The following is a 20883-nucleotide window of genomic DNA, read 5'->3' on the forward strand; positions in this document are numbered from 1 at the left end:
AATCAGTTGTAACGTCTGCCGGTAATAAAACCTGGCAGTTTGCTAACATTACTATAAGTTTGAATTGAATCAAGATTAAATTAATAAACTTTCAGTCTCAGTTGCATCCCAGAATGCTTTTTTCTTTTTAAGTTGATTTATTTGGGGCGGCAGGGGGGGGGGGGGGGGGGAGGGGCAGAGAGAGAGGGAGAATCCCAAGCAGACTCAGAGCCTGATGTGGGGCTTGAACTCTCAAACCATGAGTTCATGACCTAAGCCCAAGTCGGACGTTTAACCAAGTAAGCCACCCAGGTGCCCCCTAGAATGCTTTTTTTTGAGTTTATTTCTCGCTTCAGGTAATATGTATTGAGAGCCCACTGTGTGCCATTTCTGTGCCATGCCCCGACAGCACTGTGCCAGATGGACATAGTCCTTACCCCCAGATCCCTGATGTTACTCCAGTAATCATACAATAGACCTAGGATTACAAACTGTTCTAAGTGCTGTGAGTGTGGGAGGCAATGAGAGAGTACACTACAAGGTAAGGGAGCGGAGTACATCTAAGGGACGGAAAGCGGGCAGGGTTGCTGATTTTCAGAGGGTGGAGAAAATACTTGATGAGGTCGGAAGGGTAAGCAGAGGCCAAATCAAGCAGAGCACTGCAAACTGAATTGTACTATGGTGTTTTAAGCAAAAGAGCCGCCTAATGAGATTTGCATTTTGAAAGATCACCCTGGCTGCCATGAAGAGATTGGAAGGGAAATGTGTGAAACTATGCCTGAGTCCCCATGAAAGATGAGATTAAAGTGAACTGGGCATAGTCTGTACTCCACGAATGGTTTCACCTTTCCAGTCTCCTGAATCCCCATGTCCACCTTGTGGACTCCCCCCTTGCTGGGATTGATGGGACTGGGAAGCTAGCATGTGGAACAGAAGGTATATGACCAGAGCACAGGAATTAGAGCACAGGAAGGTAGAAAGCCCAAAGTCCATCTTGAAACGAGACGAATCAAGAAACTTTGAACAAGTCTTTTGACCTTTCTGTTCCTCAGTTTCCTTATTCCTAAAATTAGGAGTAAGAATCCCACCCCCCTACCCCCAAGGTTTGCTGTAAGGATTAAATGAGAAAATATACATACACTACTGACGCAGAACATACTAGATATTAAATACATGGGAGTTCTATTCATAATTATTACACTCGCCTGCCTTAGGGACCCCTGGCTGGCTCAGTCAGTAGAGTGTGCGAGTCTTGATCTTGGGGTTATGGGTTCAAGCCCCACGTTGGGTGTAGAGATTACTTTAAAAAATAATAAAATCTTAAAAAAATAAAAATAATAAATGTAAGGGGCGCCTAGGTGGCTCAGTTAAGCATCCGACTTCAGCTCAGCTCATGATCTCACGGTTTGTGAGTTCGAGCCCGCCTCGGTCTCTGTGCTGACATCTCAGAGCCTGGAGCCTGCTTCAGATTCTGTCTCCCTCTCTCTCTGCCCCTCCCCTGCTCATGGCTCTCTCTCTGTGTCTCAAAAACTGAGTAAACATTAAAAACATTTTTAAAAAAATAGTAAATGTAATACACAACTGCCTTACAACAGAACCTAGTTTTTGGTGGCCAGGTACTCGGAAGTTCTTTGGGGTCCCCTTGTCTACACTGCACACAGAACTTCATTACGTGCAAAGATTCTTCACATTCGACATGATACAATTAGAGTAGGGTTTTTAGTTTGTTTGGGTTAAGACTTGATTTGCCTGCTTGCACTTCTGTTACCAACATTTACCATCTCAGTCATGTTCCCTAATCTCCTTAGCTATCGCTTTATGGCGATTTCTTAGGGAGAAATGGCTGATCTTAGCTATAGCCCGTTGCCTTGCATTTTTTGTGTCCTTCGTTTTGTTTTGCACAGCAGTTGTTTTTATTTGTTCATTTATGCAAGTAATATACATCCATTAACAATTTGGCATAGTAGTTAAGAAGGCAGGCTTTTTCTTGATTTACACCATCCAGATATGAGTGCTGGCTGGACTCACTGTGTGACTTTAGGCAAGTTACCTCACCTCACTGAATCTCCATTTTCTCATCTGCAAAGTGAGTAGAGAGGTGCTACCTCATAGGATTGTTGTGAGGTTTAAATGTGGTGGTACTCTTAAAACATTTCAGTCAGCAACAAAGACTCAGTAAATGTTACCTGCCGCTGGTTTATGTTAAAATTAGACAGAATAAATTATGAGGAAGAAAATTAAAATTCCTCCTGATCTCCCTACCAGCAGTAACTCATATTAACATTTTGGTGCATTTTCTTCTTCTCCCTATGTATGTTTTCACCTATGTGTGTTCGCTCATGGGGGCACGGGGAATGCAGTGAGGAACAAAAACAGACCACCCTTGAACCCACGGTCTCCTTCGGCTGCCACCCTGTTCCCTCTTACAGCTAGACTTTGGGAAAGGAGGCTGTCACTGGCTCCACTTTGCACCTGCTGTTCATTCTTTCACTCACTTTGTTTCGGTGCCATTCCTCACCACTTCACCAAAACCCCTCCCATATCAGGGTCCCCAGTAACTTCCATGTTGTCAGATCCTCTGGACCCGAAGTGTCCTCAGTTTACTTCTTGGTAGCGTTTGTGCCGGGGGTCATTTCATGTTTCTTCGAACACTCCTCTCCAGTGCCTTGACTTTGCGTCCGCTCCTCCTCGGCTTCCTGGACCAGCTCACCTTCTCTACCTGCCCTCTTAACCATTGGTGCATTCGTGAATTCAGTCCTCAGACCCCTTCTCTTCTGCGGCTCACTCTCATTCTAGGTGCTTCCCTCCAGTCCTGTGGCTTTGAAGCAGTTTAACTGCTGATGATTCTCAAATGTGTATCTGAGCCCGGAGCTGCCTCCCCCCTTGCCTTCTTCCAGTCCACTCTCACGGCAGCCAGACCTTTCTCTTTAAAGATGAACCAGATTGCGTTGCTCTCCTCTTTAAAACCCAGTGACTTCCCACCGCAGGCAGAGTAAAACCCTGATGCCTTGACATGATCCACAGAGCCCTCCCTACCTGCACTAGCTCCACTAACTTCATCTCATCCCACCACTCCCTCGCTGGCCGTCTTCTGGCTGTACTGGAGTCCTTTCTGCTTCTCCAGTACACCAAGCTCAGCGCCTTGGCACCTGCTGTTCTCACTGCCCAGCATGTTCTGTCCTTAACTCTTTATATAAGTGCCTCCTTTTCTTCAGCTTTGGCTCAAATATTGCCTCATCAGAGAGGCCTTTCCTGGCCACTCCATCTAAAGTAGCACCCCATCTCACTCCTTTCCTCACCTCCAGTTAATCTCTGTCACCTTGTTTATTTCTACCATTTGTTTCAATATGAAATTATTAATAGTTCGTGCACCTACTTCCTGTCTCCCTTTCCACCCCCACTTCTGCTAAAAGCTTGAGCTTTGCAAGAGTTGAGGCCTGATCTTGTCCGCTGCAGTATTCCCAGCCTGAGACTATGACTCGTAATATGTGTACACAGAGTGTTGAGTGATTGCGTGAGTGAGCGAGTGAGTGAATGAATGAATGAATGAGGAAACAAAGGAACAAATGGCAAATGAACAGGCAGGGTTCCTGCTCTCATAAAACTGACAGCCTGGTTAGGGCAGACAGGTATGAATTAAATTACCACAAAATATGCACATAATTTCACACGGAGACTTATGCACCCTACACTGCAGCGTTTGGAGGAGGTCATGAGTTCAGACTTAGCAGATTTGGGGACCTCAGCGCATAGACATCAGACAGACTGTTGTATAAATCTGTAGCTCAAAGGAGAAGCCACAGCTGAAGAGAAAAAAATCATAGTCAACATTGTGTGTCAACTCTACTCAAAAAAAAATTTTTGTAATTATGGTGTCGTCACTTTATAGATGTTAAGTGGAGCTGTGAACGTGATGAGAGTAGATAGAATACCAAATGGAAGAAGATAGAATGAACCAGATTGCGGAAGATGAGCCAGCAGAAAAGGCTGAGAGAGAGTGGCCACACAAGTAGGAGGAAAACCAGGGAAGTGTGGCCACAGGAGCCTGTAGGAAAGAGTTTCCAGAAGAGGGGAGTGCCCAGGCCTGTCAAATGCCGCTCACATGACACAGGTGTTCACAGGACTATAGGGCTCCTCACTCACCCCTCTCTCCTCTGCCCGTTATTTGCCAGGCCATCTTTGTCTTCACACAGGCCAAGTCTGTTCCCACCTTGGTGCTCTTGCACTCCTCCCTGCTGCTGACATGCTTCCCCTCAGCTTTTCCTCTAACTGCTGCTTCCTCTTCCTCCTCCCCCTCTCTCTCCTCCTGCCCAGCCCAGAAGGCTGCCTTCTCCGAACAGCCTCCCCTCTGCTAATTGTCTGTCCCATCTGCCTGGACTTTTTTTCTCCAGAGCATTTATCATGATCTGAAATTACCTTGTTTGTATGTTTGTTGATTTCCTTATTTCCAGATTGCCCACAGAGTGTGAGCTCCACAAGAGCAGGGACTTTGCAGGTGCTATTTACTACTATGTCCCCAGCACATCTATACTTGGTGCCAAATATTTATTAAATGAAAAGCAGTGGCTTATGAAGTAATATGTATTGTATTAATGCATTTAGTTAGGAAAAATATATAGTATATATTTACAAGGAAAAGAGTAATGAGGAATTTACATTGAAATATTAACGGTAGCCTGTGCATATGGGAAATTTCAAGTTTGATTTTTTTTTTTTACATAGTTTTCTAATTTTTCATCAATGATCATTAATTACAGTTGACCCTTGAACAGGCAGGGATGAGAGGCGCCAATTTCCTGTGGTAGAAAATGCACGTATAGGGGCGCCTGGGTGGCGCAGTCGGTTAAGCGTCCGACTTCAGCCAGGTCACGATCTCGCGGTCCATGAGTTCGAGCCCCGCGTCGGGCTCTGGGCTGATGGCTCAGAGCCTGGAGCCTGTTTCTGATTCTGTGTCTCCCTCTCTCTCTGCCCCTCCCCCGTTCATGCTCTGTCTCTCTCTGTCCCAAAAATAAATAAACGTTGAAAAAAAAAATTTTTTTTTAAAAAAAAAAATTTTTTTTTAAGTAATCTCTGCACCCAACATGAGCTCGAACTCACTACCCTGAGATCAAGAGTCCCACACTCTACCAACTGAGCCAGTCAGACACCCCCACATATTATAACTTTGACTCCAAAAACTTAACTACTAACACCTTTATGTTGACTGAAACCTTACCAATAACATCAGCAGTTGATGAACACATTTTGTATGTTGTATGTTTTATATACTGTATTCTTAACAATAAAATAAGCTAAAGAAAAGGAAATGTTATTGAGAAAATCATAAGGAAAATACATTTACAGTACTGTACTGTTTTTATTGGGAAAAATCTGTGTGTAAGTAGACCTACACAATTCAAAGGGTCAACCGTACTTAAGTATTTTAAAAAATAGGTCTCTGTTTATATGTATATCTTGGGGTGCCTTTGTACTGATCATGAAAAATTTTCAACCCAGTTTGGAGTTTTAACCTAGCTGTTATCCACCAAAATAATAACTGTTAACACCTTGGTCTTTTCCCTTCAGGCTAAACTACTGTTTTCAGATGGAGAAAAAGTAATACCCAGATTGACCCATGAACTTCCAGGGATAAAGGTCAGACTCACTGTGTCTGGGGTGTTGCATGGGGAGACCGATGAGGCTGGGAGGCAGGTGAACTCTGTGGGCCTAGGGAGGTTCCACGTGTTACCTGTTTGTAGGACCAGGTCCAAATAGCATCATTGGGAGAGCTTCTGAAGCCTGGTCCAGGGAGGGGCTGGAGGGTGTAGTCCCAGGCTCTGGCTTCTGCAGCCCCACGGGACCTGCAGCTCCCAGGCTCTGGTCTTTCACTGACTCCTCCCTTCCATTTTCCTCCAGCGTGGCCGACAGACAGAAGAAGAATGTGCCCATCGAGGAAGCCCCATTCCCAAAAAGGTAAACCATCTCCCCATTTTCTGGCTGGGAAAAGGCCCTACAAGTCCAGAAGAAGGTAGAGGGCCTCCTCCGTGCACCGTGGAGCCTATCTAGCATAAGAGGCAGGGCCCCTGGAGACTGTTACTCTCCCTGTCCACTCTCATTTGGTCTCTTTGGAAAACCATCTCCACCAAGTGACCCTGGACCTGCCAGTGGCACGGGGTAGGGCTTCCCACAGGGTCAGGCCTCTGACAGCTGTTCTTTACGGCAGAGGAAGGGACGGCCTCCTGGACACATGCTGTCAAATGACCGGGCGGCTGCCGGCATGGTGTGAGTAGGGGCCAGCGGTGTGGTGAGAACGGGGAGGGAGTGGGCCTGGAGGGGGACAGGCCAGAGTTCTGCCTGCCAAAATCAGATCCAGCATTTGAGTCACCAGGGAGGAGGGTTAGTCTGGTTTGAGGGCTGGGGAAAGAAGGCAGCAAAGGGGGGACACTGTTTTATCCTGCTTTTGCCCCAGAACTGTTGAGCCCAGCTTGATTAAATACCAGAGCTGTTTTTATTGTTAGTATATATTAAATGCTCATAAGGTGCCGCAACTGGTCTAAACACCTTATGTACTTGACCTTTTCATCCTTACAGCCACCCTGTAGTGAAGGTATAGTTACTTTTGCAAGTAAGGAGACAGACTCAGAGAATTTTTGTCCAAGGTCCTACAGCTAATAATGAACAAAATTGCGCTACGGTTTTTGAAGCAGCAGAATCTTTCTTTCAAACAAAACTTTACGTGGAAGCCTGATAGAGCCGCACGGGTGGGGTTGGAAACAACGGGGACAGCTTGAAACCACTGGTCTAGGAGATGGAGCAGTAAAGTCATCGTACCGTAGTGTGGTCTCCCGAAGCAGCCCCGCTGCTCACAAACAGGAGAGGGAGGGCAGTTGCTGCTGTTCTCACCTATTCGCAGATGAGAAAACTGCAGCTCAGAGAGGTTCCCGGACTTGTCCGTGTGGCTAGATAATATCAGAGCCAGTCCTAGAATGGCTTTTTGCCTTCGTACCTCCTCCTATGGGTTGCCAGGAGGAAAGACAGCCAGGGCCAAAGTGAGAATATGTGAGGAACCCACCACCGCCAGCAGGCTCTGCTCCAGTCCTGGGCCTCACCTCGGAGAAGTCACCTTTCTTCTTTCCTTCCAATCAGATGGAAACCAAAATCCTGTGAACCAATTCGCCGAGAAGGCCCCAAGGTATGATTATGTGAGCATGGCAGTGACCACGATGCCAGGGAGACTCGGTCAAGGCTCTGGGCCCACCATGAGGGAAGGGGCGAGTGTGTGAGGTATTTGTGAATGCCATTCCAGAGCCATCCCCCTATTCCCCGACCCCTGCTCTGCACCCACGCCCCCGCTGGCCTCCCAGAAGGGTCTTAAATAGGTATTGGAGCTAGGGATACTTAACATGTGACAGGCACTGTACTAAATCTTTTGTACGGATTATGTGGTTGCATTTAATCCTTTTTTTTTTCAAGTTTTTATTTAAATTCTAGTTAGTTAACATACAGTGTAATACTGGTTTCAGGAGTATCATTTAATCTTTATAACAATCTTATGAGATAGATTCTGTTATGCTTCTGTAGTTGAGCTTCCTTTCCTGTGAACAACCTTGTGGGAAGGAACTATTTTATCTAGTTAGCTTATACACTTAATACCCTTGAACGTATGTGAAGGCTTAGAGACATGCTCAGAGTCACATACCTGCTGAGTGGTCAACCCAAGTCTCAAAGCCAAGGTTCATTGCCACCAGAGGCTATGCTCTTAACCATTAGCCTCTGTTGCCTCCAGAACGGTTGTTTGCAAGCTCTTTTAGCAATAGAATCCTCTCTTCAAATAAAATCATGTGTGAAAGCCCAGTAAGGTACCTGAAAACTCCTCTGTCCTGGTTGAGGCTGTGTCCAGTAGAAATGTTTCACCTCCCATTGCTTCTCGGCCTTTTGGCTAAGATCAAGTGTAGAAATGTTTCACCTCCGGGGCGCCTGGGTGGCCCAGTCAGTTTAGCATCCAACTTCGGCTCAGGTCATGATCTCGCAGTTTATGGGTTCGAGTTCCATGTCAGGCTCTAAGCTGACAGCTGGAGCCTGCTTTGGATTCTGTGTCTCCCTCTCTCTCTGCCCTTCTCGTGCTCTGTCTCTCTCTCAAAAATAAATAAACATTAAAAAGAAAGAAAGAGGAAAGAAAGAAAAGAAAAGAAAGGTTCCACCTCCTGTATTACTGGCCTTCTCTGCTCTCACACTGGTGACCATGCCTTTCGTCTTAAACTCTGCTCCCTTGATTGAAACGCTCCTGAATTTGCCTGATCTTTCTGTTCCTCCCCAGACATCCCTTCTGTCTCTCGTGAGTTCTTCTTCAGCAATGACCCATATACATGGGCGTTCCTCAGAATTCTCTCCCTGGCCCACTCCTGCACCCAAAGTTTCTGTGAATGATGTACTCAGGGCTCAGTGTGTCCTGAAGTTGCCATACCCCCTTGTTTGTCCCACACCTCTCTTTCTGGTGTAAAATTTATATACCCTGCCTGCTAGAACGCCCTGCCTAGAATTTCCATAGCATTTCAAATATCCCACATTGCAGTCGGAATCTTTCTTCACAGACCTTCTTTGACATTCTGTACTTGAGTCATCTTTCCCTCTCCCCCTCCTTCCCATCTACATCCCCTCAAGTCCTGGACAAGTGTACCTCCCAAATATATCACCATTCCTCTTCCCTTCTCGTCATCCATACTGCCATCTGAGCTCAGACCCTCATCTTTCAGAAGTACGTTAGGACAGCACCCTCTAAACTGCTCCCTGCCTACAGTCTTGCCACTTCCAATCCATTAGCCACATTGTGGGCAAGTGAGCTGTCTTTAAAGCAAATCTGGCTTTCCCTATTTAGAGGCCTCAGTACCTCCCCGTGGCCTACAGAATAAAGTACAGACCCACAAAAAGAAGCATACCAGGGCCTCAAGCCCTCTCTGCCTCTCTCTCCAGTCTCACCAGTTGCCACTTGCTAATCTGTGCTCCCTCTCCTTTAGGTGTAACAGAATTGCTCATGGTTTCTCTAGCATGCCAAGCCCACTGTCCCTTTCTGCATTCATCCTGGTCCCTTTCTTCCTCTCCTCCGCCCTTTCAGAATTAACTTGGGAATTACCTCTGCAAGGGAGCCTTCCTGTTGCTCTCCCCCTTGGCATCCCTCATGCCCGGCCCTCATCTGTACCCCTGCCTGTCTCGTGGTGGTATAATTACTACACATACATCTGTGGTCCCCGGAGAGCAGACTGTATCTTACTCGTCTCTTTATCCCCAATATTTAGTCTAGCATATCGTCAAGTACTTGGTTACTTAGTCTAGCATATCTTCACGTACTTGGTTACTTGAATCAGCTGTTTGGAATAGTGGACAAGGATAATGGTAGGAAGAGTATTTCCATCCTGTCCAGCAGGTACACCTCACCCTCACCCGCCTCTGTCTTTTGCATAGTGGGACCCAGCCCGGCTGAATGAATCTACCACCTTTGTGTTGGGATCTCGAGCCAACAAGTAAGTTTAAGGGCTTTGGCGCGGAGGGAGGGGGGCAACTCTGGGGCCTGCTCCTAGGACTGCAGCTGCTGGAATCCTTACCACTCGTCTGTTCCTTTTCAGGGCCCTGGGGATGGGGGGCACCAGAGGGAGAATCTACATCAAGCACCCGCACCTCTTTAAGGTAGGTGAGTGCTAGGAGTTAGGCAGGCCTTTGCAGTGTGTGTAGATGGTTGTTGGGAGCTCTGGATGGCACAGAGAAGTTTGGAACAAATACTGATCTGGGAGTCAGGACTTCTGGGTTCTAGTCACCCCTCTGCCCTTAACCTTTACCTTTTGTAATTTACTCAACAACTCTGTATCTCAATAGTAACAGCAACTTTCTTTGTGTGCTTATTGTGTACCAGTTTCTTGTGCTGCACTTACATTATCTCATGGAACTATCCTTTAAGATAGGGATTGCTATATTGTTTTACAAAGGGAAAAAAAAACAAAAAAACAAAAAACAACCCAGAGGTAAAGAATGGCTAAGTGACTTGCCCAAAGTCACTCAGCCAATAAGTGGTGAGTCAGGATTCCAGGCCGGGCCTGTCTTTGGTAAAGTTTGAGCTCTTTACCACTACCTTATTCAGTTGTCTATAAAATAAAGAGATTGAAGCAGGGCAGCAGTTCTAATCCTTTTCAAACAAAGGTACTTTGGTCTCTACTATTTAAGAAAATAATGGGGGAGGGGCACAAATTCCCTCACCCCCTTAAATGAATTTATGTTTTTTCAGTCACAAAAGCATCCAAATATATTACAAAGATAGTAGTGCATGTGTGTTGAAGACAGGTGATTTTGCACCTGTGCATAAGGCTTGGTGCCCCTTGCCAGAACCACATGGCTCCTTTGGGGTCCCAGAATTACGGCTCTGTGTGCTACATGCTGTGCAAGTTCAAGTTCTCTGATGGGCAGACTTGCTTCTAGTCTTTCAGTCTTACGTCCTGGGCTCCTCAGCACCTGGACAGTATGCCTACTTGCTACCTCGTTTCCCTTTCAGTGCCTTCACTCCTGCTGTTGCGCTTGATGACCTTCCTCCCCCAGGCTTATCTCTGCCTGACTCTTCTGTAACCTCCACCTCTTCTAAAACCCCTCTAGCATTATCTCCCATGTCTGTGCTCCGGGACCTACTTGGAACTCCAGTAGCGCAGTGGTTAAGAGTAGAGTTTCAGTCCAGGTTCCACCGCTTAGTAGCCAGGTGACCTTGAGCAAGTGGCTTCACATTTCCCAGTCTGTTTTGTCATCTACCAAAAGAAAATGATACAAACCAACCTTTTAGGATGAGCAGAATTAAGAGAGAGTGCGGTGAACTCCCGGAGCAATGCCTGGCACATAGCAAGGGCTCAGCAAATGTTCGTTGTAACCAGCAGACATTCCCGATTCTTAGATTCGCCATTCTTAAACTGCCAATCCGCACTCATTACTGGTGGGTGTGATGTCTCACTGTAATCTTTCCAATCTAAGAAGTGGAGGGAAAATGTTTTTGTTGTTTTACTTTATATTCTGTTAGTGACAACGAGCATCATTTTGATGCATCCCTTTGTATTTCTTCTGTGAACTGCTTATTGAATTTTTTGCCCATTCTTCTGTCCTTCTGACGCATTATTCAAATTTTTTTCCTTTTTAACTTTTTTTATTATAAATATATCACCCCATTCTTATTGTAAAAAGACTCAATATACAGAAGCTAATAGGGAACAAAACACAAAGTTTCCCTTCACCCTTGATTTGGAGTCTCCTCCCCTAGAAGCCACCACCACCAACATGGTAGCATCCTTCAGTTCCCGCCCTGTGCACACACATGGGAGTGTGTGTGTGTGTGTGTGTGTGTGTGTGTGTGTCCTTTAGTGATTTGACAATACATATGTCAGTAGCCATAATATGTAGGTAAGTACGTAGTGTTGTCTCCCTCTCCCTCTCTGACCCTCCCCCATTCATGCTCTGTCTCTCTGTGTCTCAAAAATAAAGGTTAAAAAAAAATTAAAAAATAAGTACATAGTGTTCTCTGTATTTTTTTTACCCCAAAATTCATTCATTGAACAAATATTTATTGAGTGCTAAACACTCTCAAGGTGCTAGATACATAGCAGTGAACAAAACAGACACAAAAAACTCCTTGCCTTCACAGAGCTAACATTCTTTTCTTTCTTTTTCTTTCTTTCTTTCTTTCTTTCTTTCTTTCTTTCTTTCTTTCTTTCTTTCTTTCTTAATTCTTGAGGGAGAGAGAGAGCGCGCATGTGCACAAGCACATGTGCAGGAGAGGTGCAGGGAGAGAGGGAGAGAGAGAATTCCAAGCAGGAATGCTGTGCTGTGAGCACAGAACCCAACCTGGAGCTCGAACCCACGAACCATGAGATCATGACCTGAGCCAAGATGAAGAGTCAGATGCTTAACTGACTGAGCCACCCAGGTGTCCCACAGAGCTAACATTCAGGACCAGCAGCTATGGCTTGGGGGCCAAATCCAACCTGTAGCCTATTTTTGTCCAACTCTGGTTTTTTATATTTTTAAAGAGTAATTTAAAAAAATAAAAATGAAGGATACATGACAAAAATGTATGTGGCCAGCAAAGTTTAAAATACTTACTAGCTGGCCCTTTAAAAAAAAAAAAAGAAAGAAAAAGTATGCTGACCACTATGAATCTATGGATAATATCTGAGAGATTTGTCCATGTTACTAAATTAAGTCTCCTTCATTTTATTTCTAACAGCTGTGTAGAATTTATAGACTAGATATTCCATAACTTACTTCATTACTCTATTAATGGATATTTACATTTTTTCCCAGTAGTTTTGCTGTTACACACAATGCTTTCCCAAATATGCCTGTGTACATGTGTGAGTGATTCTGCAGGATACATCCCTAGAAGTGAGATTGCTGGGTCAGAAAGTGCATACTTTTAAATTTTCTGATTAATATTTATGTTACTTGGGAAATGAAATAAGTATTTAAACTCGAAGAGTGGTAACGATGCAGATTTCTCTGCTTTGTCTCTATCTCAAATGTTGTGCCTGTCTTACAAAACCTACCTTTATTGAGCACTTACTGTGTCAGGTACTATCTTTCCTACTTTTTATGCACTATATCATTTATCCTTACCGAGCACCCGATGAGGTAAGTATGAACACCATTTCACGGATGAAGAAACCGAGTCTCAAGGAAATTACTGCCCAGGCTGACACCATCTACTAAGGGTCAGGAACCAGAATTTAAACCTAATTCCAAAACCAGGTTCTTCACCGCAGTACTATTCTGCCTCCCCCAGAGCTTGACCTGTCCTGATTTTTGTCTTAGAAAATAATGGTCACCATAACCATTCACATGTGTTATAAACTACCTCAGGTCATTTTTAAAAGAGGAATTAAGCTCTAGAATAGTAGTCATCAGTCTGACCAGTTGCCAGAGTTCTGTGTTCTGAGAAAGGAAGGGGTAGGGATTAGAAGTGCTAAAGATCTAGTATGGGGGTCCCGACCCCTGGCCTCCTGGGCTCAGCTCTACTTGCTGTGAAGAAGTTGGCAAGCCCTCTGACATCCACCAGGCTGAGACGAGGTCTTCTTAGTAAGAGCTACTCAGGGACCGAGAGATGGCTCTGGGACCAAATGAGAAAAGTTCCTCTCACTAGGCTAACGTCTGTGATTTCATCCCTCACAGTACGCAGCTGACCCCCAGGACAAGCACTGGCTGGCCGAGCAGCATCACATGCGGGCAACAGGAGGGAAGATGGTAAGCACTGTTCACACGTGCCATGTCAGAGACCCACCCAGCCCGGGGACCAAGGTTCCGGCCTACCTCTGCGTGAGACTCAAAGCCTGACGAATGTGGAAAGGGAGACTTGTCAGGGTGGAGAGGGCCCATTCCTTCATGCTGAAGGTCGGACTTAATCCCTGGATTCCCTTCCCACACACCACTCCCTCAGCCTCCCACATCATCCCTTGTATTTGGATTGTATTCGCTGTGCCTAAAAATGTCAAGCACCAGACACACTTAACGCTACTTTCCCCTCATGTGCCCACTGACAGATTGCACTCGTGGATCACAACACTCTTCTACCAGACACAGCTATAGAATCTTCCCAACACAGTGATCCAGGCAGCACGTCTTGTCAGTAGGAGTTAGCACATTCAGTAAAACTTGTTTGCCACACCTAGCAGCCCTTTCCAGAATCACCTCTGCTTAAAGAGTACTTACCTTATATCAAGCAACAATCTTGGGGAAAATCATCACTGTGTGTGTTCTAAAAGTAGCAGGGTTTTGTTCATCACATGCAGTGTCCCCCACCTGAGGCCTCAGTCACACCACTGTGACTGCACCTGTTAGAACTCAGTGGCCTTGCAAACCAGTATGCCATCTCCTTTCTGGCAAGGAAAAACCATCTTCTTTTTAGTACTCTTCTTATTCCTACCCCCTGTTTAAGAAGATGTCAGGGATGGGGCGCCTGGGTGGCTCAGTCAGTTAAGCGTCCGACTTCGGCTCAGGTCACGATCTCGCGGTATGTGAGTTTGAGCCCCGCGTCGGGCTCTGTGCTGACTGCTCAGAGCCTGGAGCCTGTTTCAGATTCTGTGTCTCCCTCTCTCTGACCCTCCCCCGTTCATGCTCTGTCTCTCTCTGTCTCAAAAATAAATAAATGTTTAAAAAAAAATTTTTTTTTTAAAAAAGATGTCAGGGAGCTTAGCACTGATACATAAAACGCAACATAACATAAATAAGAAATAGATGGGAAAAAGGAAAGACAGGATCTAAAGTTAAGCAATAAGCAAGACGAGCTTTATTTCTTTTTTAATTTTTATTTTTGAGAGAGAAAGCATGAGCAGGAGAGGGGCAGAGAGAGGGGGACAGAGGATCCAAAGCAGGCTCTGCACTGAGAAGTAAGCCTGATGCTGAGCTCGAGCTCACGAACCATGAGATCATGACCTGAGCCGGAGTCGGATGTTCAACCAACTGAGCCACCCAGGCGCTGCAAGACTAGCAGCTGACTTTTTTTAATTTTTTTTAATTGCTGACTTGATAAACCAGCACACTTCCATGGGTTATCACAAATTTAGCTCTAGAACCTTCTCAAGGACACCTCATCTGTTAGATAGTTCACAGTGCTCATAAGGTGAAAACAGATTCCTCAGGGGACACACAATCCTGACCATAAGAGCAGAAAGAACTGTCTCTCACAGAAGACTTTCTCATGTGATGGATGACATCCCCTGTATGGTAAGTAAGCTCATGAGAGGGCGCTCTCCCACTGCAGACCGTGGCATTGCGCCAAAGCTGTTCCGTAGGCCCCAGGACCACAGCAGTGTGTGCAGCTTCTCATGTTTTCCCTTTTGCCATGAAGTTCAAAACCAGATTATCTTCGTTCTTAGAGTTAACATATGGCTTCCTCCTCCTGATTTCCTGTTTCCATATGTGTTTTGCTAGCTCTCTTGCCATTTCATTTTAAGCTACCTCAGAGGCCTTTTTTAAGAGGAAAGGGCCGTAAATAAGTCACCAGTCCCACTCCCTAACCCATAAAGTTTCTATATGTGTGAAAGGTGGTCTCAGGGCGCTGTTCCCCAGTCTCTCCCTACTCACTCTCTCCTCCTAAATTGTAAATCATGCCCCTGTCCCTTCCAGCCCTGACATTAAGCACATGTTTAATCAAGTGTTGTTGAGTTGAGTTGAATCAAAGGCAGTGACCACTCTCCTTTGCTCCTGCCTCAGGCCTACCTCCTCATTGAGGAGGACATCCGGGACCTCGCTGCCAGTGATGACTACAGGTAAAACCAGTCATCTGTCCCCTGCCTCTCCCCTCCCATCACAGTAGCCCCTTGGGGTGACCCTGGGGCCTCCTCCCTTGCTTCAACTCTCCTCAATGTCTGTTCCAGAGGATGCCTGGACCTGAAATTGGAGGAGCTGAAATCCTTTGTGCTACCCTCCTGGATGGTTGAGAAGATGCGAAAGTACATGGAGACACTACGGACAGAGAATGAGCATCGTGCTGTCGAAGCACCTCCTCAGACCTGAAGCCAGGTCCCCTGGCCACACTTGGCAGCCCTCCTCCCAGGGCCCTCCCCCACATGGCTGAGGCCACTGCCGGGACTGCTCCTGGACGGATCTCAGCGGCATTAAACTGTGCCTGGGCTAGTCTGTAGTGACTCATTACAGAGCACCCCCAGAATGGCACGTGGTTCTATATTTGTAAAGTTATCGGGTTAAGAAGCAATTAAACAGTTTGTAATAAACATAGTGAGCTTGCTGTGTGGTCCGCATTGTAGGGATGGACGGATTACCAAGGGCTCTAGAAGAAGGGGGCACAGGAAAAGATGACCAGCTACCCTCCCCCATTCCAGGTCAGACCCAGTGAAGTCTGCCCCAAGCATTATCTGCTTTATGAGACGAGGGTGGGGACATCATGTGCTTTGTTAACCTTCCCTGTCTCTTATTTCTTCATCCCCTAAGGTATAGACGAAGTGCCAGAATGTGATGGCTGGCACCATAGGGGTTGATGACAGACCAGAAAATGAGAGACTTTCATTACCCCCCCCCCCCCCCCCCCCCGTTTTACAGGTTAAGATACGAAATGTTGTGTCCGAGGTCCCAGAGGACGGTTGGAGAGCAGCGTTATGAGCCCGTTTCTAAGAGTCTCCTGGCCATCATTCCCCTCGCATGAGTTTTCAGAGGTCCCTACAGAGGTGCCCGGGACATTATAATAGATGGAGGAGCAGGGGTTTCCGGGTTGAGGGAAGAAGTACCAATGTCGACGAGACCCGGACGCTCCCTTCCCCTGGGCGTAGGGATCCTGGCTGACCGTCCCGGCCGTTCCCCGCCGCAACCCGGCGTTTGTCCTGGAAGGGTTCATCATCCCACGTGGACTTTTTCTTGGCCCTTTAATGGTCGGCGTTTTCCAAAGGCCACCAATCCGCTGCAGATCCGTTAGTTAATGGCGGCCTCTTCTACCAATCGTCGATCAGAAGTCTGTTCCTGCCGCCCAATAGTGGTACGCTGGAGGGTGGGTCTAGCAGTTGCGCAGTTACAGAGTGCTCTGGCGCTCCTCATTGGCTGGATCAAACCCAAGCGAGCCGCTGATTGGCTGGTGCCGCCGGAGGGTTACAATTCAAACGCGGGCGGGCGGGCCCCCAGCCCTGCAGTTGCAGTTGTGCTCTCCGAGTTCCTGTCTCCCTGCCTGCGCCGTCCGGATGGCTTCCCAGAACCGCGACCCAGCCGCCGCCAGCGTCGCCGCCGCCCGCAAAGGAGCCGAGCCCAGCGGGGGCGCTGCCCGGGGCCCCGTGGGCAAGAGGTGAGCGGTGTGGAGGTAACACTGGCCGTGCCCAGCACGCCCTGGGCCTTGGTGTCGAGACCTCGGACTTCCGGGCCCCCACCTCCTCCTTGAGCGGGCAGATACGGGGACAGGAGGGCACGCCGGGAGCTCGGGCCGCCCTGGGAGGGCCTCCCGAAGGAGGACGGAAGGGGGAGGCAGGCTGCCAGGATCCTCCGCGGGTAAGCCAAGATGAAAGTGTGACTGGGACCTTCGGTGACTTGGCGCGGGGGAGAGTGGGGACGGAAGTGGGTAGAAATTGGGACCCGGCACGGGGAGAGACGTCAGAGAAGCTGAGGGAGTTAAGAACAAGCCAGACCGCCCTGCGGGAGCCTGGAATTAGGAAGGGTGAGGACTCACTGGGACCCTCCTATGGAAGTGGAAATTAGTGTGTGCCCCCGCTGAAGTCTGACCTCGGGGTAGGGGAACCCTCCATGACAGCTCCTCCAGAGAGATTGGGGTGGGGGGAGAAGCACCGCCTGGAGCCCTGGCTCCTCCAGACTCCCAGATGACTCCCAGCACTCATTTTGCAGGCTACAGCAGGAGCTGATGACCCTTATGGTGAGTGACTACCTGCCCAGACCCCCAACCAGTTCTTCCACCCTCCACCTCCCACTCACCTCCGCTAATCAGCGACTTTCCTACATCAGGTTCTTTGCTAGACATAGTGCAGGGGATTAAAACATGAGTCCAGTTTGCGCCCTTCTGGGAAGAAGTTAATATACCCCACCTACACCTTTCCTTCCAGCAGTGTCTACTCCACATCCCACCCCCACCCCCACCATGAAGTTCTCTCTAAAATACAGTTCCCTGAAACCATACAAGGCTTTCCCTCTATCCTGCCTGGTCCTACTTCCTTGCCTGGAGATTTACCCATACCCTGCTCTCCACCCTTAATATTCTTAATCCTGTCATACTTTGAAATGCTTCTTCCTAGATGACCTTGTCTGCATTAACCCTGAATATCAACTCAAATCCTTCAGTGCCCCTATGTAGATCTAATGGAGGCTTTGTGTGTAACCAGCACTCACTGGCATGCTCAGTTGAATTCCCAGCATCCAACAGGATTGGAAGTACAGAGCTCCCTTCTGCTTCTCTGCATAACCCCTCTCTCCTTAACATACCCAGTACCCCTCCCCAAAGGGGAAGGTTCAGCCCCCAAGAACTGAATCACTTCCCCAGAAAAGCCTGTCAATTTGGTCTGGTTGCTTTATTTTGGATCAAAATGTGATGCGCTTCAGAGGAAGGAGTTCACCCACTGACCCCTAAAAGTGTAGTCTGCAGCCCAGCAGGTGTTGTTTCTTCCCCCAGATGTCTGGTGACAAAGGAATTTCTGCCTTCCCTGAATCCGACAACCTTTTCAAATGGGTGGGGACCATCCATGGAGCAGCTGGCACAGTAAGTGTAGGGTTGAGGTCGGTGAGTGTGACTTGGCTGGGTCTGGGGAGAGGTAGGAAGAGAAATCCAAGCGCAGGTCAGCTTCAAGTCTTCAGCCTGGCAGGACGTTCCCCTGTTGTGTTCTTGTGCTCTGAGCCTATGGCCTCGTCTCTCCCTCTGTACAGTAAGAGGTTGGGTTTAAAGCAGGGCTTCCCATCTTAAGTGCCTATAGGGGGCCAGACAAAAAGGAGAATGGAGGGTACATGAGGACTTTGGCCGATGAAAGGGCTCAAGTAAGTCCCAAGATGGCGGCTTGCCATTGCTGCACGTCTGGGTTTTGGTTGGTGCGTTTTGGGGTATTTTATTTTTAATTTTTTTTAATGTTTATTTACTTTTGAGAGAGACCAAGACAGAATGCGAATGGGTTAGGGGCAGAGAGAGAGGGAGACACCGAATCCGAAGCAGGCTCCAGGCCCTGAGCTGTCAGCACAGAGCCCAGTGCAGGGCTCAAACTCACAAACCGCAAGTTCATGACCTGAGCCAAAGTCAGACGCTTAACCCACTGAGCCACCCAGGCGCCCTGCTCCACATCTGGTTTACGATTAGTCAGAATCCACGAGTGCCTGGCTGGCTCAGTCAGTGTAACGTGTGACTCGATCTTGGAGTTGTGTCTATACCCACGTTGGGTATAGCAATTACGTAAAAATAAAATCTTTTAAAAAATAAAAAAATCTGGATATATGTCTAAAACATCCTGGTTTTTACATGTTAGTATCTAATGTTATAACTGACTAAAGCACAGCTGTGGTAGCCCTCAGGATGCCAGTTTATGCCCCTTATCTGTAGGACAAGGATCACTGATGTCCCTGCCAGATATGCGAGAAAGAACCAGAGCCATTGCAACACTTTGTCTTTTGTCAAGTCCCAGATAAACTCAAAGGTCCTAGCAAGCCCCTTTCTGGGGCTTGGGTTGGGCTGTGAGGCTCAGGGTGGGAGGTATACTCCCCACCTGTTTCTCCGATGCCAGGTATACGAGGACCTGAGGTATAAACTCTCCCTGGAGTTCCCCAGTGGCTACCCTTACAATGCGCCCACGGTCAAGTTCCTCACGCCCTGCTACCACCCCAACGTGGACACCCAGGGTAACATCTGCTTGGACATCCTGAAGGACAAGTGGTCTGCCTTGTATGATGTCAGGACCATCCTGCTGTCCATCCAGAGCCTGCTAGGAGGTGACTTCTGAGACCAGCCCGTCCCCTGAACCCGGGAAGCTGTCAGGCCTCCCGGGATTCCCCCAGGCCAGCCTCTTCTACCCCTACTGATCATTCTCTTTCTGTCCGTCCACAGAACCTAACATCGATAGCCCTTTGAACACACATGCTGCTGAGCTCTGGAAAAACCCCACAGGTGGGTCCTCCATCCTTTCCCGGCACCGGGTGATCCCTCCCCAGCCTTCAAAGGCTCCCTCACACAGAAGGATCTTGGTGACTTGGGATTGTGTCCTGAGGACTGGGTTGGGAGTGGATGTCAACCTAGGGAATCCACTTCTGCCTCTGCCTTGGTGTTTTCTGATTTGCCTGTTTGCTATAAAAATCAGGAAACTCTTTCCACATTAATGTAGGTTGAGGGGCTTTTTAAGTAGAAGGCAAAGCTTTGTGCAAACGATTTGCTCACTGAGGCCCCCCAGTCACCTCCCCAGCCTCACTGGAAGCAGAACCCCTCCCCAAGACCTGACTGGGTGGGCAGCAAAAGGGACTCTGTTGTACTAAGAAATCCTCTCCAGCTCCCCAGATTTTGTATCCTTGCTTGCCCTCATGTGCATCTTAATCCCCGTCCCCACCACTCCCTGATACCTGCCTGTTCTCTTTCAGCATTCAAGAAGTATCTGCAAGAAACCTACTCAAAGCAGGTCTCCAGCCAAGAACCCTGACTGTCTAGCCTCTTTCCTTGTGTTGTCTTTTTATTTTCTCCTTAGATGGTCTGTCCTTTCCTTCATTTCTGCCTAGGACTCTGTATCTTAAACTGTGGTGTTATTTTTGTTTTGTTTCTGTTTTTTAAATTAAGTGTCTGGTTGAGCCCTTGTGATGAATATATTAAATAAATACATTGGTTGGGTTTTTTTTTTGTTTTTTGTGTACAAGTTGCCTTGTAATTTCCCCAGGGTTGGGAGTGTTCAGCATGGGTGGAGTAGGGTCCAGGCCCTTGCCCTGCTCCTCTCCAGGGACTAGAAGCAGCTGAGAGGCTGTGTGGCTGCGCAGGGGTGATGAGGACTCGTTCTTCCTCTATGAGCTTAGTCATTTCATGACTGCATCTGATTCCTCACCTGTAAGATGGGTCTCACAAAATGCCTCTGTAGAGTTGTGACATGAACCAGGGACGTCAGTGGATACTGGAGCTGCCCAGCTGAGTTACAGATGAGGCTGAATCAGAAAGCGTGTACGGGGGCGCCTGGGTGGCTCAGTTGGTTAAGCGTCTGACTTCAGCTCAGGTCATGATCTCGTGGTCCGTGAGTTTGAGCCCCCCACATCGGGCTCTGTGCTGACAGCTCAAAGCCTAGAGCCTGTTTCAGATTCTGTGTCTTCCCTCTCTCTGACCCTCCCCCGTTCATGCTCTGTCTCACTCTGTCTCAAAAATAAATGTTAAAAAAAAAAAATTAAAAAAGAAAGCGTGTACGTGCACACAGGAGGGGGTTGGGAGGTGAGGACCAGCCACCTACTTTATGGCGG

General features: G+C 47.6%; 2 protein-coding genes across 7 annotated transcripts in view; both read left to right on the plus strand.

Annotated features, from left to right (window-relative positions):
- Window positions 1-15711, plus strand: part of DNTTIP1 (deoxynucleotidyltransferase terminal interacting protein 1) — a 27313-nt gene extending 11602 nt beyond the window's left edge. For 2 of the 3 annotated variants that reach the window (XM_025932099.2, XM_086702336.1), the window contains exons 5-13: window positions 5545-5613; window positions 5875-5931; window positions 6182-6240; window positions 7105-7150; window positions 9418-9476; window positions 9579-9639; window positions 13147-13218; window positions 15187-15242; window positions 15351-15711. In XM_025932099.2, coding sequence (XP_025787884.1) covers window positions 5545-5613; window positions 5875-5931; window positions 6182-6240; window positions 7105-7150; window positions 9418-9476; window positions 9579-9639; window positions 13147-13218; window positions 15187-15242; window positions 15351-15489 — 618 coding nt within the window. In that variant the 3' untranslated portion in view covers window positions 15490-15711. Of the gene's footprint in view, window positions 1-5544; window positions 5614-5874; window positions 5932-6181; window positions 6241-7104; window positions 7151-9417; window positions 9477-9578; window positions 9640-13146; window positions 13219-13514; window positions 13917-15186; window positions 15243-15350 lie in introns of those variants that run through there. The other variant, XM_086702335.1, reaches the window with a different exon arrangement.
- A 679-nt stretch (window positions 15712-16390) lies between these two features.
- On the plus strand, window positions 16391-20274 carry UBE2C (ubiquitin conjugating enzyme E2 C). Of its 4 annotated transcripts, none has more exons than XM_025932037.2 (6): window positions 16603-16762; window positions 17314-17341; window positions 18092-18178; window positions 19185-19389; window positions 19505-19564; window positions 20029-20274. In XM_025932037.2, the coding sequence occupies exons 1-6, from the start codon at window positions 16662-16664 to the stop codon at window positions 20085-20087; spliced, it is 540 nt and encodes a 179-aa protein (XP_025787822.1). In that variant the 5' UTR covers window positions 16603-16661; the 3' UTR covers window positions 20088-20274. The 4 variants fall into 4 exon arrangements, with proteins under 4 accessions (XP_086558463.1, XP_025787822.1, XP_086558466.1 ...); XM_086702340.1 differs by lacking the exon at window positions 16603-16762 and adding an exon at window positions 16830-16962; XM_086702337.1 differs by lacking the exon at window positions 17314-17341 and having other exon boundaries at window positions 16391-16762.
- Window positions 20275-20883: the final 609 nt, after the last annotated feature.

Source organism: Puma concolor, chromosome A3, assembly GCF_028749965.1.
Source record: "Puma concolor isolate L17-30 chromosome A3, mPumCon1.1.hap2, whole genome shotgun sequence".
Classification (NCBI taxonomy): domain Eukaryota; kingdom Metazoa; phylum Chordata; class Mammalia; order Carnivora; family Felidae; genus Puma; species Puma concolor.